The sequence below is a fragment of the Anarrhichthys ocellatus genome, unplaced genomic scaffold, assembly GCF_004355925.1.
Source record: "Anarrhichthys ocellatus isolate YVR2014 unplaced genomic scaffold, GSC_Weel_1.0 scaffold21, whole genome shotgun sequence".
NCBI lineage: Eukaryota > Metazoa > Chordata > Actinopteri > Perciformes > Anarhichadidae > Anarrhichthys > Anarrhichthys ocellatus.
The window spans coordinates 3,377,275-3,400,156 of record NW_022280051.1 but is presented as its reverse complement, the minus strand read 5'-3'; the positions used below and the strand labels follow the sequence as shown (position 1 = coordinate 3,400,156).

Below are 22,882 nucleotides of genomic sequence, written 5' to 3'. Positions count from 1 at the left end.
GGCTAACATTCATTTAGACCTGTCAGGCTCTATTCAGCTGTGCAGCACTCTCACAAGCTGCTCCCTGCTTTTCACCCTGGGGGTTGAGCTTATTAAATTGTTATTTTTTGCTTTCTCACCCTCTGATCCTCCCTCTTCCCACCCGTGCTCTCCTCACTTAACTGTATCGTAGGAACACTGCCCGTCTCTCCGCTGTGTTTTTCACTGTAAATTGGGCTCGGACTGCAACCTGATGGATGATCAACATGCACGAGGGAATAAGAGAATCGTACAGCGTGTGTTCACCCTCAGGTTATATCTATCACCCCGTTTATAGAGATGAAAATAAACAGATGTACCAGATGGAGACGTCGTCAGTCTGCTCTCTCCTTGCCAACGTGATTTTGATTCAACGTTTGTGCTGCGTCGCCGATCGTTGTCAAGCACTCCAATTGGCTTGACTTTGACGATAAGTCAAAAATGTAATTCCCACTGTAAGTGAAGTAAAAGCGGAGAAGGAAGTTCGAAATAGCTTTTGAGGTTTCTCCACGTTTGTCCTATTTCTAGCTTCAAAATAAAAGAGTAAAAGAGGAAAGCCTCTGTTCTACTGCTTATCTTTGGTGTAAGTGCACAAATCAGCTTGACTAGATAGTTAAAACCATCCTGTTTTTATTATTATTCAATATACATCTCTAGGTTCTCTATGCAGACGCAGTCGGTGGCCAAACTCACTAAAGTAAATCAATGACTGTTTGATTTGAAAGAGCTTAACCTTATGAAACAATGTGACGGTATGTTTGTGATTCCTGCTGTGGACTAAAAAAAGGTATTCAGACGTTACAGTGAATGTTAGCCACTGTACCACAAATAGTTGACAACGTGAGGTTAAGCGTTGCGTTTAACTGGAGAAAGTGTGGGATAGACAATTGTGGGAATTGTCTTGGCAGTGCGAGCGATGGCTGCTTTTCAGGCGTTTTTTAAAAGAGCACCGCATGTTATATCATCGCCACGGAATGAGTCAAACGCACAATAGTTCAAAAGCAGATAACAGCAACAATTGTTTTACTAAACTTTGCCAGCGTACAAACTCCTCTGTGGACTCAGTGTGATAGAAAGGAGGAGATGAGAGAGAGTTTATTGCTTTATCCATGACTTGTTAAAGGACTATGTCAAATGTTCTGTACTTCAAGAGAAGCGGTTTGCGATGGAAATTAGCGAAATTGACCCCTAACGTGGTGCAAACCGGCAGGCACTACAGTACAATCTCCTGTTACACAGGAAGTGATGCTGCTCGGTATTAGAACTAGTGCGAAGACAATCGGTCAATCAGCGGAAAATTAGTTAACGGATAAGCAAAAGTGCCAAACGGCTTCTCAAATTTCAAATATTTTGGTGTTTTGGGCTGATGGTCAGAACAAAACAAGCGTTGTGAAGACGTCGCTTTGGGCTCTGGGAACCTGTGAGGGGCCAGAGGCCAATGGAAGGAGTGAGGCAGAGGTACCGAGCCTAGAGGCAGCAGCGCCTGTGATGAGTTTCATGGAGGCAATTAAGATTTAGCTTTTAAACCCTGTTATAGACTTAATAAAACCATAATCAACAGATTTAATGATCGTGAAAAGTTCAACAGGTCAACACATGCTTGTATTTGTGTTACCTGGAACAGCTCTTATAAATAACTAAACATTCATTTGACCAACTTTCAAACGCGTGGATCGTTCTGTGATGACTAGAAGTCCAGAAGCCTCTCATGAGACAGTAACTGCGCTCTGTCCTTAGATCCTCACGCTGTCTCTCTCCGCCCGTCTCCTCCCTGACACTTCCTGCGGGGATTGTGGCGGAGCAGGGATTGATCTACAGCTCTCGCTGTGTGGTCAGCCCCATAGGAAGTGTTTGCGTAATGGCTTCTTTACGAGCGCTGTCAAAGCAGATGAGGATCCGGCGCTCTCGGCAGGCCAGTGTGAACACTGTGTCGACAAGCCCCAGCAGGACGCGCTAAGCCTCTTTTAACCCCCCGCCGCTTTGTCACTTCCACTGGGCCCTCATTAATCCAACATGACTGTGTGTCTTTATTAAAGGCGAGTCGTGAACTTCACGTTTCGTCATTTAGGCGTGGATGTAATGTAACCCATGAAATATGCATCGGGGCTTATGTACGAGTGCCGTGTTTGCAGCTGTCTCTATGAATGATTTAAATGTAAAGCTAATAGTTTCTCAGCAGCCTTCCACAAACATGTTTCTTTGTTCCTCTCAAGGCCCTGGTGTCGTCTTGTCTCTCCTTCCTTCCTTCCTTCCTTCCTCTGCGATCTTTCGCTCCTTGCTGCGTTTAAAAATCCACTCTCTCGGTTTCTTTCCCTTCACAAACCCCTCGTGTTCGGATTCAGAAATCTTGAACGCCCGACTGCTTGCTCGCCAAGCCGAATCATTTTCTGCCGTGAAAAAAAGGGTGAAAGCGATGTTCAAAAACACTTGGAACCAATGTTTCCCCCCTGTCATCCTCTCGTCTCTGTTGTAGTCTTGCAGTCTTGCCTCGGCCCCGTCCATCACTCCACATCAAAGCCTCGCTTGTTCTCCCTCTCTCTCTCTCTCTCTCTCTCTCTCTCTCTCTCTCTCTCTCTCTCTCTCTCTCTCTCTCTCTCTCTCTCTCTCTCTCTCTCTTCTTCATGGTCTATTACTCGACCCGCTCTTCTTGACAGAGAGATGCGGTTTGGTTGCGTGCATGCATAGTTAAAGGGACTTCTCCGTCTTCATTTGCATCCCCCTGAAGGACCGGTCCCCAGACTTTTCGAGATGTTTCGCTTCCACATCCGACAGCGGTCTCGCCTCGTACTGATGCCGGCAAAATGGCAATCAGTCCACACTGCTTTTCATGCCTTCTCTGGTTTTTAGAGACGCCGAGTTCAGTGAGAAAAAGAAAATGTGCGCTTGAAGCTTCAAGGCTTTTATTAGCTTTTTTTTTCTCCTGAGTTCATTCACACCAAACGAAAATGAAAGGAGTGTTTGGTAAAGAAGAGGCCGCCTGGGTGAAAGCGGGCTGAGCAGCGTTTGTGCTTTGTTGGTGTCGTCCTCACAGCATAATTCATGCTCGCTGAAATCTAGGACATCATCTTCCGCTCTTTTCAACCTTCAGCGGTCCAGATAGCAGCGTATTTACGGTGTATAAAGCAGGAGTTACATCAACACACTGCCCGTCCAAACATCACCTCTGTAGTCTGGGCTCTGCACTCTATCATGGCAGAAATACATCTTCAAAAGGTATTTCTTCCCCCATGTCAGAAAGTAAGCTAGATGTGACATTATACACACTGTATATATATCTGATTGCCTTGCTTATATAGAAGGTATTACATACACGAATAACGTGACATGCTGAGACGTTAAGGATTGAATAAAGGGAGCACACGGCCCCCATAGCACAACATCACAACACATCCAACTGTGACGCTCTGAAGTTCAGCTGAACCAAACAGGTCGGAGGAGTTCAAGAACTCGACGCGCTGACGGCTGTCTTCCCCCCACTGCTACAAAAATATATTTGTTCACACCAGTGGCAGGTTGGGACACCTGCGACTGTGTGACATAACCCCTCACTGACAGATGAAGCCCAATAACAGATAATGGTGATCCGTCTGACAGGCCTTCAGCCCCCGCCGAGGTAATGACCGCTCTGTATTACAACCTGGAGGGCTACACTGAGGTAATAACCCCACACGTCATTGTCCCCTGTAGTCCAGCGACGGAAGCTAATTGGCTAATATGGGCCTATTTGCCTCCAGGGCCCATTTCTCTCTTTGAGCATCTAATGTCCCCCGTCTGACTGAATAGTTTGACCCGTGTGGGACGGATGGGGACGGCGCTCTGTAATCGCTGCTCACCGGAGCATCAAAGACGGCCCATCAAGACACTTGGAGTGTTGCGTCGTTTGTGACAAATCCCAAATAGCTGAAGCACCTCACCTCTCGCTCTCTCTCTCTCTCTCTCTCTCTCTCTCTCTCTCTCTCTCTCTCTCTGTGCTAAAGCTACATCAGTCGTCCGGATGCTCTGCCCGGAGGTCGTCCACTCCTCCGAGACTTTGAGCAACACTCTCGCACTTCATGCCGACTCCACCTGTGCTCTCAGATGTGAGGATGACACTCTGAGCCTCCTTTGGCTCCTGGAGGCCTTTGCATAATTTGCCATTTTGATTCTTCCCCAGCCCTTTTCTTTTGAAAGCAGATACTCATCAAAGAGAAGCAGATAATGAACAGTGGCCTTGTGAGCCAGAAGAGCCCGAGCTCACCTGTCTCTTTCATTCTCATGTCCTGTCTGACGCAGCGCAGCAGGGTGGAGGTGGTGGAGGGAAGAACAAAGTTTCCTTTTTCTTCATCCCCCAAGATTTCTTTGTCTCATGCGACAGTAAACGGAATACTTTTGGCTTTAGGACTGTAGTTCGAAAAACCAAGAGCCAAGAATTTCTTCTTGGCTCCTGGAGAATGTAATCAGCATTTTTTTCATTTTAATGTTCCACCATTTTATATACCAAACAATTACTCGATATGAAGACAAAGTATTAGAATAAAATACATGATGTATTACTCTTCAAATTAAACACATTTTAAGGGCTACGTTTATTGCGTCTTGCCAAGATGTTCTCGTCGTCGTCGGGGTAAATTTAGACCCCTGACCTCAGTGTTTCTACATCCTGGCTGCAGCCGTGAGTTCATGCATGTGTGGTGATGAACAGCGGTAGTTGACCTCCGCTCGTACACTCCCCCTCCACCTATGGATGGTGTTTTTTATGTTATATTTCTACATCTTTAATGAGAAGACCGTCGCCGTTCAGGCAAAGAAAGGACTTAGTGGCACTAGAGCTGTAGAAGAGATGGATTAGAAATAAGAATTAAACATTTATCACCATTTTTTTATCTAAAAGTTAATGTTAGGCTGGAACTGACGATTCATCCTCAAGTAATCAAATGTTTTGTACATTCATGGTCTCCAGAGGATGAATCCTGATGAAGTCGACATTTTAATTTCCCCAATACTTTGATTTATGACCAAATACCGCTCAAGCCATCCTCAGCTGCACTTTGTGTTGACAGCTGATTGGCAAATGTTCGCATAAAGTGGCAGAAAATAATAAAACAATATACATATACACAATTTCCCAAGTTGATGCCTTCAACTTGGTCATCAAAACAGTTTTCTGTGGATCGAATATATTGTTTCCTTCCAGACATCTGCCAAATGTGAAGAATATTCCATTTTTGGAGAATCGACTGTTGTTCACAGCTGCCAAGACATTCCCAGTTGCACACTCTGCATTCTGTTGTTCCTTTCTCGCTCGTTCTTTAACACTCACAGAAAAGTACACACACACACTCAAACACACACACACATTTTAGCATATTCGTCCAAAGCTTGAGCCTCTGCACATTGGCGCTGGCACGCTCGATAGCAGCAGCAGACGGATATGAAGACTTGTTTAACTTAGCTAATAAAGCCTCACAGCGCGTCAGAAGCAGTAGTTGCTCAAGCAGGAATGCACTCGCTCTGCACATACGCTTTCACACACACACACTCACACACATGATTATCATGGCAGAAACAGGCCCACACACTGACACAGCATGTTCAAATAGTGGTGACAGATGCTCTCCCAGGAGCACACAGTATGGTGCAGTGCAAATGAAGACCAGTGTAGCAGCAACGCTGCTGTCATATGAGAGAGAGAGAGAGAGAGAGAGAGAGAGAGAGAGAGAGAGAGAGAGGGAGAGAGAGAGAGAGAGAGAGAGAGAGAGAGAGAGAGAGAGAGAGAGAGAGAGAGAGAGAGAGAGATCTTTATCGTGGCTGTAGGACGGATTAGACTGTAATGGAATTGGGTTGGAGTGAGATGTGCAAGAGGTTTGGAACAGATATGTCTTCCTCTCTCTCTGTTTCTGTCTTCATGTGTCTCGTTCACTTGTCCTCCACCTCCCCCTTTTTTTCTCCGCATTCAAATTCACACACGTCTTCTGCTCAATAAGAGATCAAAAGGAGCGGAAGCGATGAAGAGCCAGTTCTCCTCCCCTCTTTGTCTTCCCCCACCTCCCCGCCCCACACTTCTCTCTCTCTCTCCAAGGTTGTTTGTGTATCTCTCCCTGGCAGTGTGTTTGTAAGCAGTCTCTACCATGACACCGACTGTCTAGTACAAAGCCCAATGTAGACTAATGAAAAGTAACAAGAGAGGGGCGCATTAATATGCATCGCCCTCCTGTTGGGATAAGCGTAATGGCTTCCGACGCCAGGGACATACGTTGATTAATCGATTTGTGCAGCATAAACGACAACGGTGTTGATAATCAATTCAACTGCCAATCATCTGCTCCTTTCAGCTTCTCCGATGTAAGGATGTGTGTTTCCATCATCAGACATTCATGTCTTCGGGCTCTTGGACTCTTGGTCACACAAAACAAGCAATTAAGGGACTTTCTTTTAAATTTTTTGAAATTAGATTATTGATTGATTGATTGATAATGAAAACAATCAGTAGTTGCAGCCCCGCGGTGGGGTTGATGCCTCCGAGGTAAATGAAATAGAGGGACCCTGGGTAGACAGGGTCACCGCTATTCAATACAAAGATCTACACATTTAGCAGACGTGTGATCTACCCAGACACCAGTTTGTCTTCTGTCAGATTTTAGTGGTTTGTCAAAACAAGCAGTTCCAAGAGGTCACCTTTGATGGTTGTGGTGATTTTTTTTTTTCTGGCACTTTATAGACTAAATGACTAAACTGATATTCTGCTGCCGGCCTGAGCTGAATGACAAGTGTAGAGGAGGAATCGAGTTCAACAACTGGCAGTTGAGCTCTTACCTTGTAATCCATACGAATCATCAGCCAAATACTGCGAGTCTGCTGCTCTAAAATGTACTCGACGTGTCAGCTCTCCTGATTCTATGCGCGTCTTGCAGTTTTTCCTGCTCTGCTTTAACTGTGAATCGGCAGTTACGCGAATGCAGATTCAGATTCACCGCACACTTGTGTAAGATGCAGTGGCAATTTATTTGAATTGAATTATATCGCATGAAATGGCCACTCTCTCACTCGTTTCCTCCTCTCTTTCATCTCCTCGTGTATACCCCAGAATTTGTCCTAATTAGTCTCCGCTGTTATTCTGGCCTTTTGTCTCACTTCTTTATGTTGGAAAGAGATCAGTGCAGTCGTGGCCACGGGGAGAAAAAAACCCCACGAAGAACATCAAGGCCGAGCTTTAGAACATCAAGGGCACGAGATGCTTACAGCGCGAGCACCAAACGGAGCTCGTGCACAAGTTTTCTTCCTGCGTATTGTGTTGTTATCCCCTCGTTTTCTTTGTTTTGCACAATTTTGTTAATTCATGCGCACATACTTAAATAACACACGTGGCTTTTCACAGGATAAATAACAGGTTTTCTATTCATTACAGTAACATTTTAACATGATGTCATTTAAAGAAACAGTGTACGTGAACACACAGCCCATCAGTGTTGAACTGTGACTTCTATATTAACTTCCCCTCCCAGCTTTCAGTTTAACTAGTTTTCTCTGAGCCCGTCAGCCGGCTCCGTCTGACTGTTCGGCTTTTTTTTCCCACCTATCCATCAGCTTTTTTTGGGGGGGGGGGGGGCATTCCCATCTGTCACTCAGACGGAAAACCACCCAACACCATGTGCTGTCACATTCTGCCGACCTGGTTGATATTCGAAGGATAATCAGGCCAGGTGTGCAGGATGCTGCCCCCCCAACCTCTCCATCACTTCCCCTCATCCATCACTTCGGATTTCTTCAGGGAGGAAGAGAGTTTCATACATTTTTGTAAATCCCTCTTGTAGCTGTACACAGTGCTGAAACATTCCATTCCACTGGAGAATGCGTCACAGTGCAGAAGATAAAGACGCTCTCGCTTCCATTTTACTGGGACTTTAAAGGAAAAGTTAGACCATTTTGGGAAATGCACTTATTCACTTTCTTACTCAGCCGATTAGCTTAGCTTAGCATAAAGACCTGAAACAGGGGGGAAAGCTAGCCTGCCTTTGTCCAAAGGTTAAAAAAGAATCCACCAACCAGCACGTCTAAAGATGTTGTCGGTGAACACGTTATATCTTGTTTGTGTAATCCGACTGTTTCCCTCTGATTTGTAATGTGAATGCCAGAGTTTAACTGTTTGTGAGTTTTGGCGTATTATAAACCTTTAAACACATAATCTGCTTCTCAAACTGGACTTTCTGGATCATATTTCATTCATATCTTAAAACAACACAGTCCCGTGTGCTCTGATAACTCCACAAGGAATCGAAAAAGCGTAGTTTTGAACGATTTCATTGATAAATGACTTGAATAATCAATTAATCATCAACATTTGTCATTGATTTGACTAATCAAGTAACCAACTAATTGCAACAGCACTCCGCTCATCTTTTGATGTCGTGAACAGAACCCAGAACCTCTCATTTCTTGTCTTTTCTGTCTGGTGAAGTCTGCAACATTCACGGAGCCTCAGGAGAAATCATGAGGTCCAATAACTCTTTTGTGCCCAATCATCGATCAACACCGTCTTTCCCTGTTAGCCTCCTGCTCTCTTCTTGCATTATTGTTTTTTTCTCGCCCTCTTTCTTCTTCCAGTCAAAGCAGCTCTGAGGTGAAAATGAGCCGTCTGGTCCATTGGGACTCGGGAAGCAAACGTCCCATGATGCTTAGCTCTATATCACCTCCCCCACGGGATTATGGCCGATAAAGGAAATGCCTGGCTGACCCATCTTTATTCCTGACACTCACACGTTGCACTTATTGTGTTCAGACCCCATTCTTCTTTTAAAAAAACGGTGGATTGATACTTTCCCACGTCAGGCATTTATCACCATTTCCCCCCCCCCCCCCGTCTCCTCTCCCTGACTTTTTGTTATTCTGTGCCTTTTCAACGTCCTTCTCCTCCTCTGCCTTCCAAGTATCATCCGTCACCAGCTGGTAATACCTTCATTCTGTGTCAGAAACCAAGACCCTCCTCCCTCCCTCCATCCTCTCTAAGTCTCCTTGTAGCCGTCTTTCTTCTTTACCCATCCGGGACGTTAAGGTCTAGGCAGACACACTCATAAACAAACAAAAATGGATGCCGCCTCTCCAGGGGGAAAAAAATATATCAGCTTCTGGGAGGGTATCTTTCTTCCTCTCCTGCATATTTTATTTATTTTTGCCTCACTTTTGTGCCGGCGGGGTGAGAAGAGGGGGTGTAGGGCTCTGAGGGTCCGTGATAAGGGGCTTCTATCAGCTCCACGCAGGGACGGGCGAGATAGGTGAACACTAAGCTGCACGCTGCATGCTATCTGAGACACACACACACACACACACACACACAACCCTAGTTCATACACATGCACTGTTGGCAGACACACACATAGCCCAAAGACATTCAATCAAATGAATGCAGAAAAAGGCTCATTATTATTATTCATCGGTACAATTTTTACCAAAATTTGATGAGACAATTTGAAAAAGCAAATGAAGTTACCAGCACAAATCCTATAAAGCCGTTTTGCTCATCTACCAGCAAACCTATCCCTTCAAAGCCATCACCAAGTCTACTACTTTGGAGCCGTTAACACATGTCATACACACAGTCAATCAGGCTGATGCCTCGTTAATTAAGTGGTAATTTGTTGATTGCTGATAGCTGTTGGTTTGATGAAGGTCTTTTACTGAGAAGGCATAACCGCACTGTCAAATATGAAATAACTCAAACAGGACTTTAAAGCTGCAGTTGGTAACTTTTATGAAAAAAATTACTTTTTGTCATATTTGCTCAACCCTGTCACTCAGATTCAACTGCGCCCGAAGAAAAACAACCAATCACTGAAGCTCGTGGACTCCAATCAAAGTCGAATATGAATCCAGATTCTGTTCCTGTGACTATTTTACCTCATTGTACAGCTAAATATTACACTACAATATGTTTCTGAGTACATTTGAGGTGAGTAACAGACAATGCGGTGACAGAATATGGATTCATATTTGATCAGCGCTGCCTAGGTTGACAGTTTAATAGCTTCACGAGCAGTGATTGACAGCTGCGATAGAGACTCCTCGGCTCTGATTGGTTGTTTATCTTCAGGTGCAGGTGGAAGCTTGCATATGCCATTAATAGCATGAAGAGGAGACAGAGGTATCTGATATTGATATCAGGTGCAATTGTTTCCTTAGGCGACTCGGAGACACTTAAAGAAACATGTTGAAATGAATGATGGAATCCTGTGAGCGCCGTCGTTTCGCAGCACTGTGATGACGCGTCGTGCCACTCAGAAATAGTCCTTTTTCTTAGTCTTAATCAAAATGGATTTTATTTTGGTCTCGCCCTGCCGCGCTGCACTGCCGTGTTGCACATACCAATGTGTTGCATATGCTGGAATTTGATTAAGTGTGTTTAATTACAGCTGCAGCCAGATGGCCGTGCTGGTGATTTCATGCTGCCGTATGTTTCGGAGCATACGTTGTAACCTTACAATGCTTTTCAATGTTGTGGCAGTTCGGCGAACGCTTTGTTTCAGCAGGAAAAAGGTGCGTATAGTGTAAAAGTCCAAGTCCCTTTCTCCTGCTGCTGTGTATTCACTTCCTGTTCTTTCTGATTCCATGCTTCCTCTCTTGACTTTTACAGAAGCCACTTGGCATCCCCGAGGTAGTAGAAATACACCTGTGATCGAGGATTCTCTCCTCCGACTCCCTGAGACACATGAGTTCTGCTGGATTCAGCCCACAGACTCCACCTTTCCCTCAGCTGCAACTGCTGCTTTAAAGTGCTTCTCCTATTTTCCAGCTTGCAGTTGCATTGTTTTCATTCCATTTTCTCTTTTAATCAATAACGCGTTCGTCAGAACTGCAAATGAAATAGTGAAACATGCACTTCCCGTTTCCTAAAGTCTATGTTGATGTGAAGTGCATTTACAAGTCACAAACTTGTAATCATGACATAAATGTTGCGTCAGACACCTTTTGTTAGCAAATATGTTGTTTAATCATTTCCCCCGTGTGGGCGGTGATGGACTGCCCCGCTGTTGTTTTGGCGGCGGCCATCTTTAAGGGCAAGATGATCCGTCTTCATGATGAGCACAGTTTTAGATCGACATCCAGGTGTAAACAAACTTTGTATTATTTATTTATTTTGCTGCTGAGGTATGAACTGTCACAGAATGTCCTTTCTCACCTGGACAGGTGAGTGGCCCATCCATCTACTGTTCGTCCATAATGCCATCACACCTCTCGTCTCCCCCCCTCCGTCAGCCCTCTCTCTCTGTCCCTTGGGGGGAGTGTCTCTTTGTATTTATTGCCATTAAGCTGCTTACTGTTCTCCCATCATCCATTCATCCCCGCCACCGTGCCGCTGCCTTTTGATAGAGTTCTTATACATATATTATTCATTTGATTGACTCCCTCTAATCACCTCACAAGTGGCAGAAATTAATCATTCCTGAAATCCCCTCATCTGCATTCTGTTCGGGGAGTTTTGACGGTGGCGTTTAGGGAATCAGAGTTTTATTCTCTCTTGTGGAGCTTCGCATCAGTCATGGGCGCCAGTTGGAAAAGGTGCCCAAAAAGGAAAGAGAAACTAATAGCAAGGGAGGGCCACTCCGCTCCCAGCCAAAAAAATCAATGAGGCTGGAGATTCAACACTAGTCTATGGTTTATATGGTGGCCCATAAAAACCCCACTGAAGAAGTATGTGCGGCATGAGATGAGTTCTCTCTGGGTGAGATTGGATTAAGCCTGGTGTAAGACTAAAAGTCTGCCCTTTTCTAGCCTCTCCTTCTCTCTGTCTCTCTCTCTCTCTCTCTCTCTCTCTCTCAGCCACCCATCAACCATTAAACTCTATAGGAGGAGAAACCTAATTACATGCTGAAAGTGGCCATAGTGAGCACTATTAAAAGGATCCAATTAAAGTTTGGCCGGCGTTGGCAGCAGCATTCTGGTGAGGGATTATTTGCGGAGACGGAATTTGATCTGTCGCGCGGAGAGAGTCGCCCATTGGCCGAGCGATCGGAGATGGATGACGAGTGGGAGGGGCCTCGGAGCGATCCAAGTAATTGGATCCTGAAGTAATGGGTGCTTGCATCAGTGACAGTGTGAGAGGGGGGTTGATGGGCCATATAGTAGAGGCATGTGAATGCATGCCCTGCTGTTGGATTCAATTTTCTTTAAGTTCATTTATTTGGGAGTCGCTGTGTTGTTGCTGCCGAGGAAGCCATGTTTTACAAAGACAGAATTGTAGATTTTGTTTGTTTTTGGCTGTCACACAAATACAAACATTACGAGAGAGAGAGTGAGGGCCTCATTTTCATATGTCATGTATAGTGTTGTTATAACAATAGAAATGATGGCCATAAACACAAGTTTTATCAAGCAGATCATTTTATAGTTTCGGTGTGAATGTTTGCTTTTAAATGATTTGTACTTATTTTTGAATTAGTCATATGAAATACACGCGTCTCCCGCTCCGTCCATCATGCTGGCTAAATGAATGGCTGTTTGTTAAAGAAGAAATGGCCGCCGTAACTAACAGACTTATTTAATAGCCTCTTTGTTTGTTAAACTCACCACGTTGCTCCTCACCGTCCTTCAGTCCACCTTCAGCGGGCTGACTATCTGAAACAAGCTTTATTATTATTTATGGAAACGTTTTCTGCAAACCATTGTTTACACCTTGTGCAGCACGTTGCTCTGGAGTCTCTTTTTCTGTTTCGCCGTGAGCAAGTAACAGGAAGGAGGAAAGGATTCATGAATAATTTGTCATATTTTATAAAGGTTACCATTCATTATTCACGGCTTTGTATTAGCTTGGATACTTAAAAAAAATCCTTCGGACAACTTTTGGAGTGAATTTTAGTTGAGGCATGAAAAATCCAAGAAGCCTTGAATGCACCACTGACAACAAAATCAATGCTTCTTCTTTAAGACGTCAACTTTATACATATAGATAAAAACATTTTCATACTCCTGCTACAATTACAGCACACACCTCACTGTGTCCAGTGATTCAATTAGATCTGATTTTGTCTCATATGGTTGTGTACAATCAACCAATCAGAGCTCAGTAGGAAGAATGGAGAATGAAGAATGGGGACACCGTCTTCCAAACTCGCTCGCAAAAATTGGAGACAAGCGTGGGTGAGATTGACACAGCTGTACATGTTGTTTGTCGTAAGTCGACTTCCAGAGATAACAGCTCTTTAAATCTGCATATTTCTTTGATCATGTCGGCAGGATGAAAAAGCCGCTCGCTGCTGATTGGGACAAACTAACATGAACAAAGTGTCAGGCTGAATGATTACAGAGCAACTCAACACCTCTTGAAAAGTCTTCCGAAGCACCTGTTTTATACTGTCTAGCTATAGCTAGATAGATAGATTGAAAATTATCAGTGCAAATTTCCAAATAGCCGTTAATTGGATAAACTGGTCACACATTGGGAATCTAGAATGTTTCTTTCTCACCTAAAAAAATATATGAACCCAATAACGGCTCTTTTTTTCAGCTCAAAAGCAGCTTTTTGGGCGAGTCAAAGATGATAAAACTAATAAACAACTGATAAAACTAATCTTACTGAAGCTGAACATAAAACAACGCAGGAATAATAGCATGTCTCACTCTGGTGTAATCTCCTGTCGCTCTAACAGTAGAGGTAAGGCTTTCAAAGGTTTTACACACACACACACACAGTAGGTCCAATAGCAGGAAAGGGGCAAAAGTGATGGCAGTGTGAGATAGCTAAGCTTGTGGTGTTAAAAGGCCAAGAGGTCTCAGTATGAGGTGATTACCGGCCTGCGGCGTGTGATGATTATTCCAGCCTCTCTGACCCAACAGGCTGACAGTTCAAATCCCATCCGCTCGATCCGAAGAGGATGCTGCGAGCGCACAAATTGGCCCCCCCAACATTGCAGCTGTTGACACTGGAGGACTGGGAGGGTGGATGGTGTTGGATGGGTCGATACACGTCGGGTCGTTGTTCTGATAGGACGGGCGGTCTGAGGCTCCGGGCTCTAAGCGGTCGTGACGGGGCCCGTCCTGACAAACAGATTGTGTCATTGGGTGGTAATGTACCCGAGCCAGTGGCCCTGGGTTGGGGGGGGGGGATTAGGCTGACAAAGCAGCACGTTCACATCCCTGAACATTGCTCACGCACACCCTGAAAAAACACCCACCCCAGGGCCACGGATCCAAACGGATGACATCAGTTTTCCCCTTAATCTCTCTGTACCTCTGTCCTCCCTTTCTCTTCTTCTTCTCCTACTCTCTTTGTACCTGCCATTCGACGGCTGTGTGCGTGTGTGAACGTGTGCGGCGGTCCTCCTCTGGATTCTGAGGAGAAATTGGAGTATCTGTTGAGAAAATGAAACAGCCCTCTTCTGTTTTCTATGATATTCTTTTGGTGGATCTCTCCAGATTAAAGTTGGTCGACGCTCGCTCAGCTGCCGCCTGTCAAGATTCTCCTCCACAGCTCTGAATTATCGGGGGTGCCTTTTTTATATTATTCTTCTTCGTCTTCATTTCAACCGTTCTCCTTCCCCCCCTCCCCCACTGCGAACATGAGGGCTTTGATTCCCGTGGAAGTTGGGATGCGGAGCAAGACCAAAGGCGATCTTTTTTAGTGGCATGCTGGAGGAACAAGAAGAAATCGAGGGGAGCTTGGGATGCGATGAAAGGGGCCATTCACATCTTCCCACGAGAGAGACGAGGATAGAGGAGCTCTGATTCTATTCTCAATGATAACAGATACCATGATGACATCCCTGTGTAGGGGTAGGTTGTTTTTACTCTGTGTATATTTATCCCGGCTGCACACTGTGTCTCATGTGTGGGATCGGCCTATACAGTAGATCCACTTCCTGAATGTCAGGTCTAATTGTCGCTGCCAACTTTTGGGAATCGCTACCACACCTCGTCCCGAATATGTTTGACGCAGCACTTAATCAATACAGAGAGCTCTTTTTCACGGACTCCGTTGTAGTTTATCGCTCCCTGTAAAGTGTTTGACTGCCGTGCGTGGGCTCCAGAGTAACATCTGTTCCGAGCTGGGGACTTGGTATTCACTCGGCATCAACAGTTTGAGATGAAAGTGTCATTAGTGGCCATTAACTGGAGGATGTTTTTCACGCTTCTGTCTTATTATCTGCGTTTGTTGGTATCAGGGGTACAGCCGCAACGCACTCATTATTTTTCATTATCAGCTTATGTGCAATTTGTTTTTCGGGATTAATCGTTGAATTGTTTTGGTCCATAAAATGTCAGAAAATGACTTTAGAATCATGGCGACGTTCACTTTGCCTTCACATATGACAACAAAAAAATGCTGGAATCTGAATGAATATTTGCCAATTTTGCTTCAAAACAGGTTCCAAGGACAAATCATTTATGTTGCTAATTATTATTATGATTCATTTTGTGTTGATTGACTGATAGTTTTGGCTGAAACTGGACTCGGCTCAGCAGCCTTCTTGTTCCTGTCTCACTTTTTAGAGAATTACAGTATGACAAAGTGCATATTATATATACAGTATATGTATTATATGGCTTTAACCTTATGCCACAAGTTAAAGCACTTCCTCGAGAAAACTAGTTACAATAAATCACTCATTTATACACACCTTCGTCTGGGGGAAGGTGACTCCTTCTGGCAGCAGCGTCTCCTTCTACCTGCTCCGCTGGTCCCGTATTGCTGGTCCCACTGGAGGGGAGCGAGGCTACGGGAGAACCAGAACCAAGACTCAGCGTGGGCAGACTGTCGGACAGAATGAGAGGTTTTCTAAAGGGACTCTGGTGCTCGGAGGAGAGTTCCTCGTTGTAGCTTTTATGATTAGAGAGATTCTGCAGAGTTCATTTAGCACAGGCATTGAGCACCTTGATACACAGTTTTGCTGTCTCGCTACTCCGCTGATTGACAGTCAGTGGTGTTAATCTGCAAACACGGACGTAAACAGTGCAAGGTATCGGCTTTGCAAATGTTTTATGAGGAGGGAAATGCATTCAGCATGTTTGTTACACATACAGTGCGTTTTGGCAATAAATGCATATTTTCTGTTCGTTTACAAGAAAGCTCTACATGTAATCGCATTCATTTATTATATCTCCTTGACTTTAAATAATAAAAAAAGATAGTTTCTAACTTGCACACAAGGTATGAAACTCTTACTGATGTCAGATCTGTGGAAAATATCAAAATACCTCTTTTAACTGCATTAATAGATTCACATGAAAGAGTATTTATATTATCAGACGCTACAATCAGTCCTTACCGGATGTAGCTCGTTGGGACTCGAGGCGTCTGCTTCACTCTGCCGTGTGTGTTTGAATGAATTAGACTTCAAGAAGCCCTCCTTGATCTCCTTACATGACTTCCTCGCAGTAAGTGTCACTGTGATTTTTCAAACTACTAAGGATCTTTGCACCTCTGCCATAGTATCTACATATGAATGTTCCTTAATTACAGTGAGAGGGAACGCTCTCTTGGATATGCGAGCAACATAAATTCAGTTTGGAAAATGCCCATGTGTCAGAAGAGAGAGTCTTATTTGTGGATTAGCGAGGCAGTGAGTTATGTGTTTTTGTGCTTTTCAAATACTGCCCTCCAAGAAGATTCCCCCTGTTGCTTCCTCTATATCTCTTCATCAGCCCTCTCCACTCAGCTCGGCCTTTCCTCTCCCCTCTCCTTGGGGGGGAGGATGCGGTCGTCAATATCTCTGGCTGTGTTACAGGCGGTCCACTCAGCACCTCCTGGAGGGCAGAGCTATTAATGGCATTCAGGGGAGGGCGGCGGAGGGCCAACAGGCAAGGAGGGGAGCGTGGTTCACTGCCTGGCTTCCTCCGATCTATCCCACATTACTGGCTGTCAATAAGCCGGGGAGCAGCACGTCGTCATTCTCACTGAACTTGAATGAACCTGAAATCTCATTAAGCAGGGGGTGGAAGCGAAGAAATGACTGAACTCCGGTCAAGAACGAAAAGTGAGGTTTCGCCTCTGCGCTTTGCCGAGGGAAGCGAAACATTCCCCCGTCGATATGATTAGACTGCAAAGCAGTGATATTAGCTTTCATTATCCGCTCAGTGAAAACAGCAGCCTCCTCTGCACTCCCTGCTCAATAGACTTTATTACCACCTAAATGATATGTAATCACAGTTGATTAAGACCCGCTGCATCATCAGTGAAAACAGTGCATAAGCACACTTGCTGTCTGGGAAGGCAAAGTGCAGTGGAAGCAGCTTTCGGTGGCTTGCTGTCCCCCATCAGTCCGTTTGCCCACAGGCGGCAAGCAGGCAGGCGCTGAATGGCCAACTAATCCATCCCTCTAATGCAAGGGCATTACGGCTGCCCGTCACTTCCTAATTGGCTAATGGCGAGATTAGGGTGGTTACAATAGGCTGTGCTGACGGTGTCGTGGCCGGTCATAACAGAGGGCTTAGGGTGTGAAATGGCAGGGCCTACCTTATACATCCGGCCTGAGGCGATTGTCCACAACACTGGGCTCTTATACAAGTGAATGAAAAGGGGCGGCGGACATTGCTGTGGCAACAACAGCAGCTGTAATACACCTAATGTAGGATGACATTTTCAATACTTTTACATTTGAGGTTAGTGTAGAGAAGACGGTTAAAGAAACAAGAGAGAAGAGACTGAATCACTGTGGCTGTTATCCAGACGTTTCCTCATTCATGCACCACATATTACATAACATTCAGATCTACGACACTCAACTGATCGAAGACACTCAACGTATGGCTAACAAGGCCTGTATTTAGCTGTGTTTGTGTATTTAAACCAGAGGCAAGGCATTCATTTAGAGATGCCTACAAGCTGCTTAACATTAATGTCTACCCAAAGCTACAGCAATAACCGTAAAATATATGTGGTGCTAGTTGTTTTAATGAATTATATATACTGTCACTGCTACCAATTATCAGTGTCATTCGTTGCTGAGTTCCACTAACAATAAAAATAGAAAAATTGTTATTTTAGCAGGTATAATGTCTCACACTCTAAATATACATCATATATCTGCTTATTATCTCCACCAGGAGATAACGAGATTGGCCGTGAGTGAGTGAGTGAGTGAGTGAGTGTGTGTGCATCTCTGTATCTGTCCACGGCTAATCTTGCCCTCTTGAAAAATGGCCCCAAGGCAGATAGAGTCACTCAGAACTGTGTTGCTGGTTTTAAACAGAAACATAGCGGTACAGTATGCGTGGTCTGTTGTGAATCTGTGGAGATTGGCCATGACAGACGTTAGACTCCCGGCCTGAGTTATGTTCCCATCCATGATGCACACCTGGTGGAGATCTGCTCTCTGCTGATCATGCATTATGTCACTTATTTTCTTGCTCTTTCTCTCTCTCTCTCTGGCTTTCTGTCTATATTTAGTAGAAGGACACTACACTACAAGTGTTACCATTCACAATTACTGTAACCAGTACATTAGAGACATTGTATTTTCTCTTTTGTTTCAATTGCTTTACACCCTGCTACTTTACTTTATGGAAATGATTAGTTTAAGTGCTCATGGTGTAATCATTTCCTCGGGGTCTTTACACACGCTTTGACATGAATACACAGTCGGCTACAATCTGTCTCTGTGATGCCTCCGGATATTCTCTGGATATGAATCCTTTGTTTCAAATGGAGGCCAATGTTTCCGCTTTCCACAGATCATCTGGGTCCCACGTTGAGCCTTTCCCTATTGCCTGCAGTTATCTCAGGTTATAGTGTTTTTAAAGCGCAATGTGCAAATGTGAAGCCGAGCATAGAGGTCGTGCATTTAATACAGTGTGTTTTCTTTTATTAACATAGGGCTAGCTTGCAGCGATGTTAATGTATCCTGTAGGAGCAATACGGTTTGAAATCACTACAGGTGTTAGCTGTGACCCGGGGTGGTCGGTAGTGGTGCTCAGCCGCACAAGTGATAGTTGGACTCGTGGCCCCGTGGTTGTGGAGTTGAATCCGGCTTTCGAGGACGCACTGGAACACCGCAGGGTGGCTGAAGGCTGCGAGAGACTCAGCCCACGCTCGAACTTAAGCAGCTCTCTCATCCATTACACCTGCTGCCTCCCTTCATACATCCCTGTTTCTCACTCCTACTATCACCATCTCGATGGCCATTACCGTTGCTCCCTCCCTGTCTCGCTTTTTGTGGCCTTTTTATTTCTGTCTCGGGTGTTGAATCGCATCCCAAGAGGAGAAACGGCTCCCATTAATATTTCCTGCACGATTGCAACAAACGACTCAGTTCCCTATTCATCGCCGTGGTCTGTTTGTTGTCTGCTGGAGACTGCTGGAAGCAGCGGTAAAGTTTAAAGGAGGATTTATACTTCTGTGCACTGGTGCGCGGCAGGTGATGGTCCCAGTGAAGGGATTGATTTATAGCATTGTGTCGCGTCTGTTTGCCGCTTTGTGTCGTGCTTTAATTTCAGCGTACCCCAAAGTCATCAGCAAAGTATCTTCTTTTATTCACGTTGTGATCTAGAGTGAGAATGAGAAATCATTTATAGCTAAAGTAATGATTAAAGGGCCGGGCATGTTTGCATTATTTTAATTACAAACCTTCATAAGGAGCAGATAAAGGCGGCTAGAAAACAATAAGTGAACTTCTTTAACTCGTATTTACTTTGAAGATATATATTTGTGTTTTTGTGCATCCTAAAGATTTCTGTTCCGGTTGATTTGTTGACACCTGACCTGTTGTTGCTGTCGGTTTCCGTTGACATCGTAAATTTGTGGGCGAAAACACAAACAATCCTGGTCGACCAATCACAGTTATCTGTTGCCACCACGGCTCTAATGTAGTTACTGTAGCCCATCAGCTCCAGTGTGCATAGCATCCACTGCTGGACCATAACGTCCTCACACACAGTCTAGAGATCCAGCTTAATACTGAATAAGATCCAGGTTATGTTTTTCATCTGTCTTTCTTTATTTCTCTGTGTCCTTCAGTCTCCTGACTAAACAGGCACCTGGCAGATAGGGAGGGCGTCTGTGCAGAAACAAAACATCAATACTTATTTTTGGTGAGCTTCCCACGCTCCTGAAATGGCCCAAATCCAGAACATTTAAAAATCCCATCTCCTGGAGGCTGACAAAAAGATGAACGCAGTATTTACCCTCAATGAGTTTCCCAAATTTTGCTGTAATCAAGGCATCGTAAACAGTTATACACCTTCCTAAAAATATCCGAGATCATTGTTTGTTGCACTCCACAGAGGTCGCTGTGTTTTGAGAACACCACAGGATCATGACCTAGATACAAAGGACTGGAAATCGAGAGGCATTGTGGTTGCCTCCTTTTAGAAATTGTCACCCGAGAGAAGTCCCCGGCAGAAGATGCTGCTAAATATAGTTCTGCAACATCAAAGGTCCCCTTTGAAGTGTGTGTGTGTGTGTGTGTGCTGCTCAGTCAGTGTCTCCGCCTGCGAGCGAGGCTAATCTGACGGGTACACAAGCCCCCATGCAGACAGACACAATCAAGAAACTCTCGCTGGAGGTGCGACACACACACAGACATTTTACACAGTTTTTTTTTCCCCAGCAAATGATGGCATTCCCTGCTGCTCATTTGCTCTTATAAGCTCTGACAAATTACTCAGTCAGCAGGTTCCGGGTTTGATGTTTTGACTTTGAAGGTCGTCGACAGTACATTTCTGAAAAAGTGCATACAGGGTGCCACTTTATTCCGTACGATAGTCGTGTTTGACAACTTGATAGCTTGAGAAGGAAAATACTTTTTCTGTAAACAAAACCAGGGGTTGAACTGCGGCAGTCTGCATCAGACGAGCTGATTTTAACGCCTTTTGCGGCTTAAGATTCTGCATTTAAGGACCAATTATTTAGCATATTAACGAGGCGACTTTGGAAAGGCTTGGCGAGCGGCTTAATGGCCTCATTTGCATTCATTTTCCAATCATGGCATTGTTTGATGCCGTCTGGAGGAAGTTAAAAACCATATCTTTGAACTACTTGATTAAAGATGTTTTGCTTTTTCTTCTTATGAAGAGGCAGTTCAGACGTCTTCATTCACAACTGTAGTCCGATAATATCCATTCAACGTTCCTCAAACATCGGACCACCTAAATGTTTGAGATGGACCTTCTTCTGTTTGATGCTGGGAAGGTCAGTACTTGTGACAATGGTGGGGCTGTTTCCTTCAGACAACACGTCTTAGTTTATTACAACAACACTCCGGTGCGGCACCATCGTGGCTAGATGAGAGAACTCAAAAAGCCGTATAACACAGTTATAATGCCATAAAGTAAAAAAAAAAAAAAAAGAAAACACAAGTTGAATTTCTTTTACAAAAAATGAAATCTATAAATACGACATTTTTCCAAGTGCCCACAGGTGTTGCCAGTATATGGAAAAGAATGGCGCTCCTCTCCTCTCTGCTCTGTGTAAACAGCCTGTAGCTCAGTTGAGGTTTCATCAGTTTTTGTCACACGACTGTTGTTCTCAGCCAAGTCGTTCACGGCTTTGTAGTTACACTAAGAGGCGCATAATTCAATGTTTTCCACAGGATGTGGTTCGTGCGAACAAACTATGTTTTACAACATTTTAAATAAGACAAAATCACTTTTAAAAAGCTTAGATTTGGTTATTTTTCCTGAGCGTTTTTCTATTTTTTTGTCACTCAGATCATGATTTCTGTTTTTACAGTTTTGCGCTACAGTAAATAGTCTAATTTTTAAAAAAGAAAACAAAGAAGTGGGGGCTCTCCCTGGCCCCGTGTCTGCACAGCTCAGGCATTGTTCCAGCGTTGTGTAGAGATGCACGAGCAATGTCAGTTGGCCTTTTAAAGTCAAATCAGCCCACGCCACCAACCAGGGGTGATCAGTGGCACAGTGGCTCCCCTGCTCACTTTAACACACACAGATGGATACTTAATATGCTGTGGTGAGGGCCTATCAAGTGTGTTTTACGGGCTCCTCTTTTAGTGTGAACAACCCTTGCTCAGATGTGGAAAAACCCATTCTGCACCTCGGGGGCAGAGTGCCTGCGTGTTATCACAGCCGGGATCGGCTTTAACAAGTCTAATTAGCGTCTTGTGACGAGGGAAGTATTTAGGAAGTCGTTTGTACCTCAGTTTACCGTGATAAATACTTTGACACTCTTTGTCTTTTTGTTTTAGTAACTGGAGGAGAGATGATGAGCGTGTCAGGGAAGTTGACTTTAAAACTCTGCCACTTACAGGGTAAAAATATATTTTCATCACTTCCCGCGTCGCCGTCAGCTGGCAGAACCGCAGCTCCTGTCGGGAGTCCTCGACGTGATGTCAGCTCCATGCAAATGGAGTTGATTTCTCCTCTTGGTGTCCAAATTGCATCACTTAGTTCCTGAGACGGTATGCTGCCATTCCCCCCTGAAAGCACACCGCTCAAACATTCAGCCTCAGCTGTGTACGGAAGAAAAAGGCAGGGGGTGGGGGGGGGCAAGGAATAAAGAGCACTTAATGAATAGATCTGGGTCAGGGTCAGCGTGTTTCAGCTCTGGTGTGTTCTGATCTCTCCTTAAAACACTCGACAATGAGTCGCTCTCACTTAAAGTCTCCCTCTCATTCAGCAGCTCAAAGCTCCGGCGGCTCTAACTCCTCTCGCTTATCTCCTGCAGGCACGACCAGGCAGCCCAAGGAGGGAGAGGTCCCGGGGGTGGATTATAAGTTCGTGACCATTGACCGCTTTATGGAGTTGGAGAAAAGTGGAGCCCTGCTAGAGAGCGGAACGTATGAAGGTAAGGGTTCAGTTGCGGCCGTTGCTCTTTTGTGATATCCTCAAATTGTTTTTGATTGGACTCATGGCGCGGCGTGGCATCTCTCTCTCTCCTCTCTCTCGCCATCTCTCTCTCTCTCTCTCTCTCTCTCTCTCTCTCTCTCTCTCTCTCTCTCTCTCTCTC

General features: G+C 44.7%; 1 protein-coding gene across 12 annotated transcripts in view; it reads left to right on the top strand.

The window, feature by feature from the left end:
- The window catches only part of magi2a (membrane associated guanylate kinase, WW and PDZ domain containing 2a), a 155,307-nt gene that overhangs the window by 68,560 nt on the left and 63,865 nt on the right, over positions 1-22,882 (top strand). For all 12 annotated transcript variants that reach the window (XM_031858855.1, XM_031858854.1, XM_031858851.1 and 9 more), the window contains exon 3: positions 22,601-22,720. In XM_031858855.1, the coding sequence (XP_031714715.1) occupies positions 22,601-22,720 (120 nt within the window). The remainder of the gene's footprint in view (positions 1-22,600; positions 22,721-22,882) is intronic.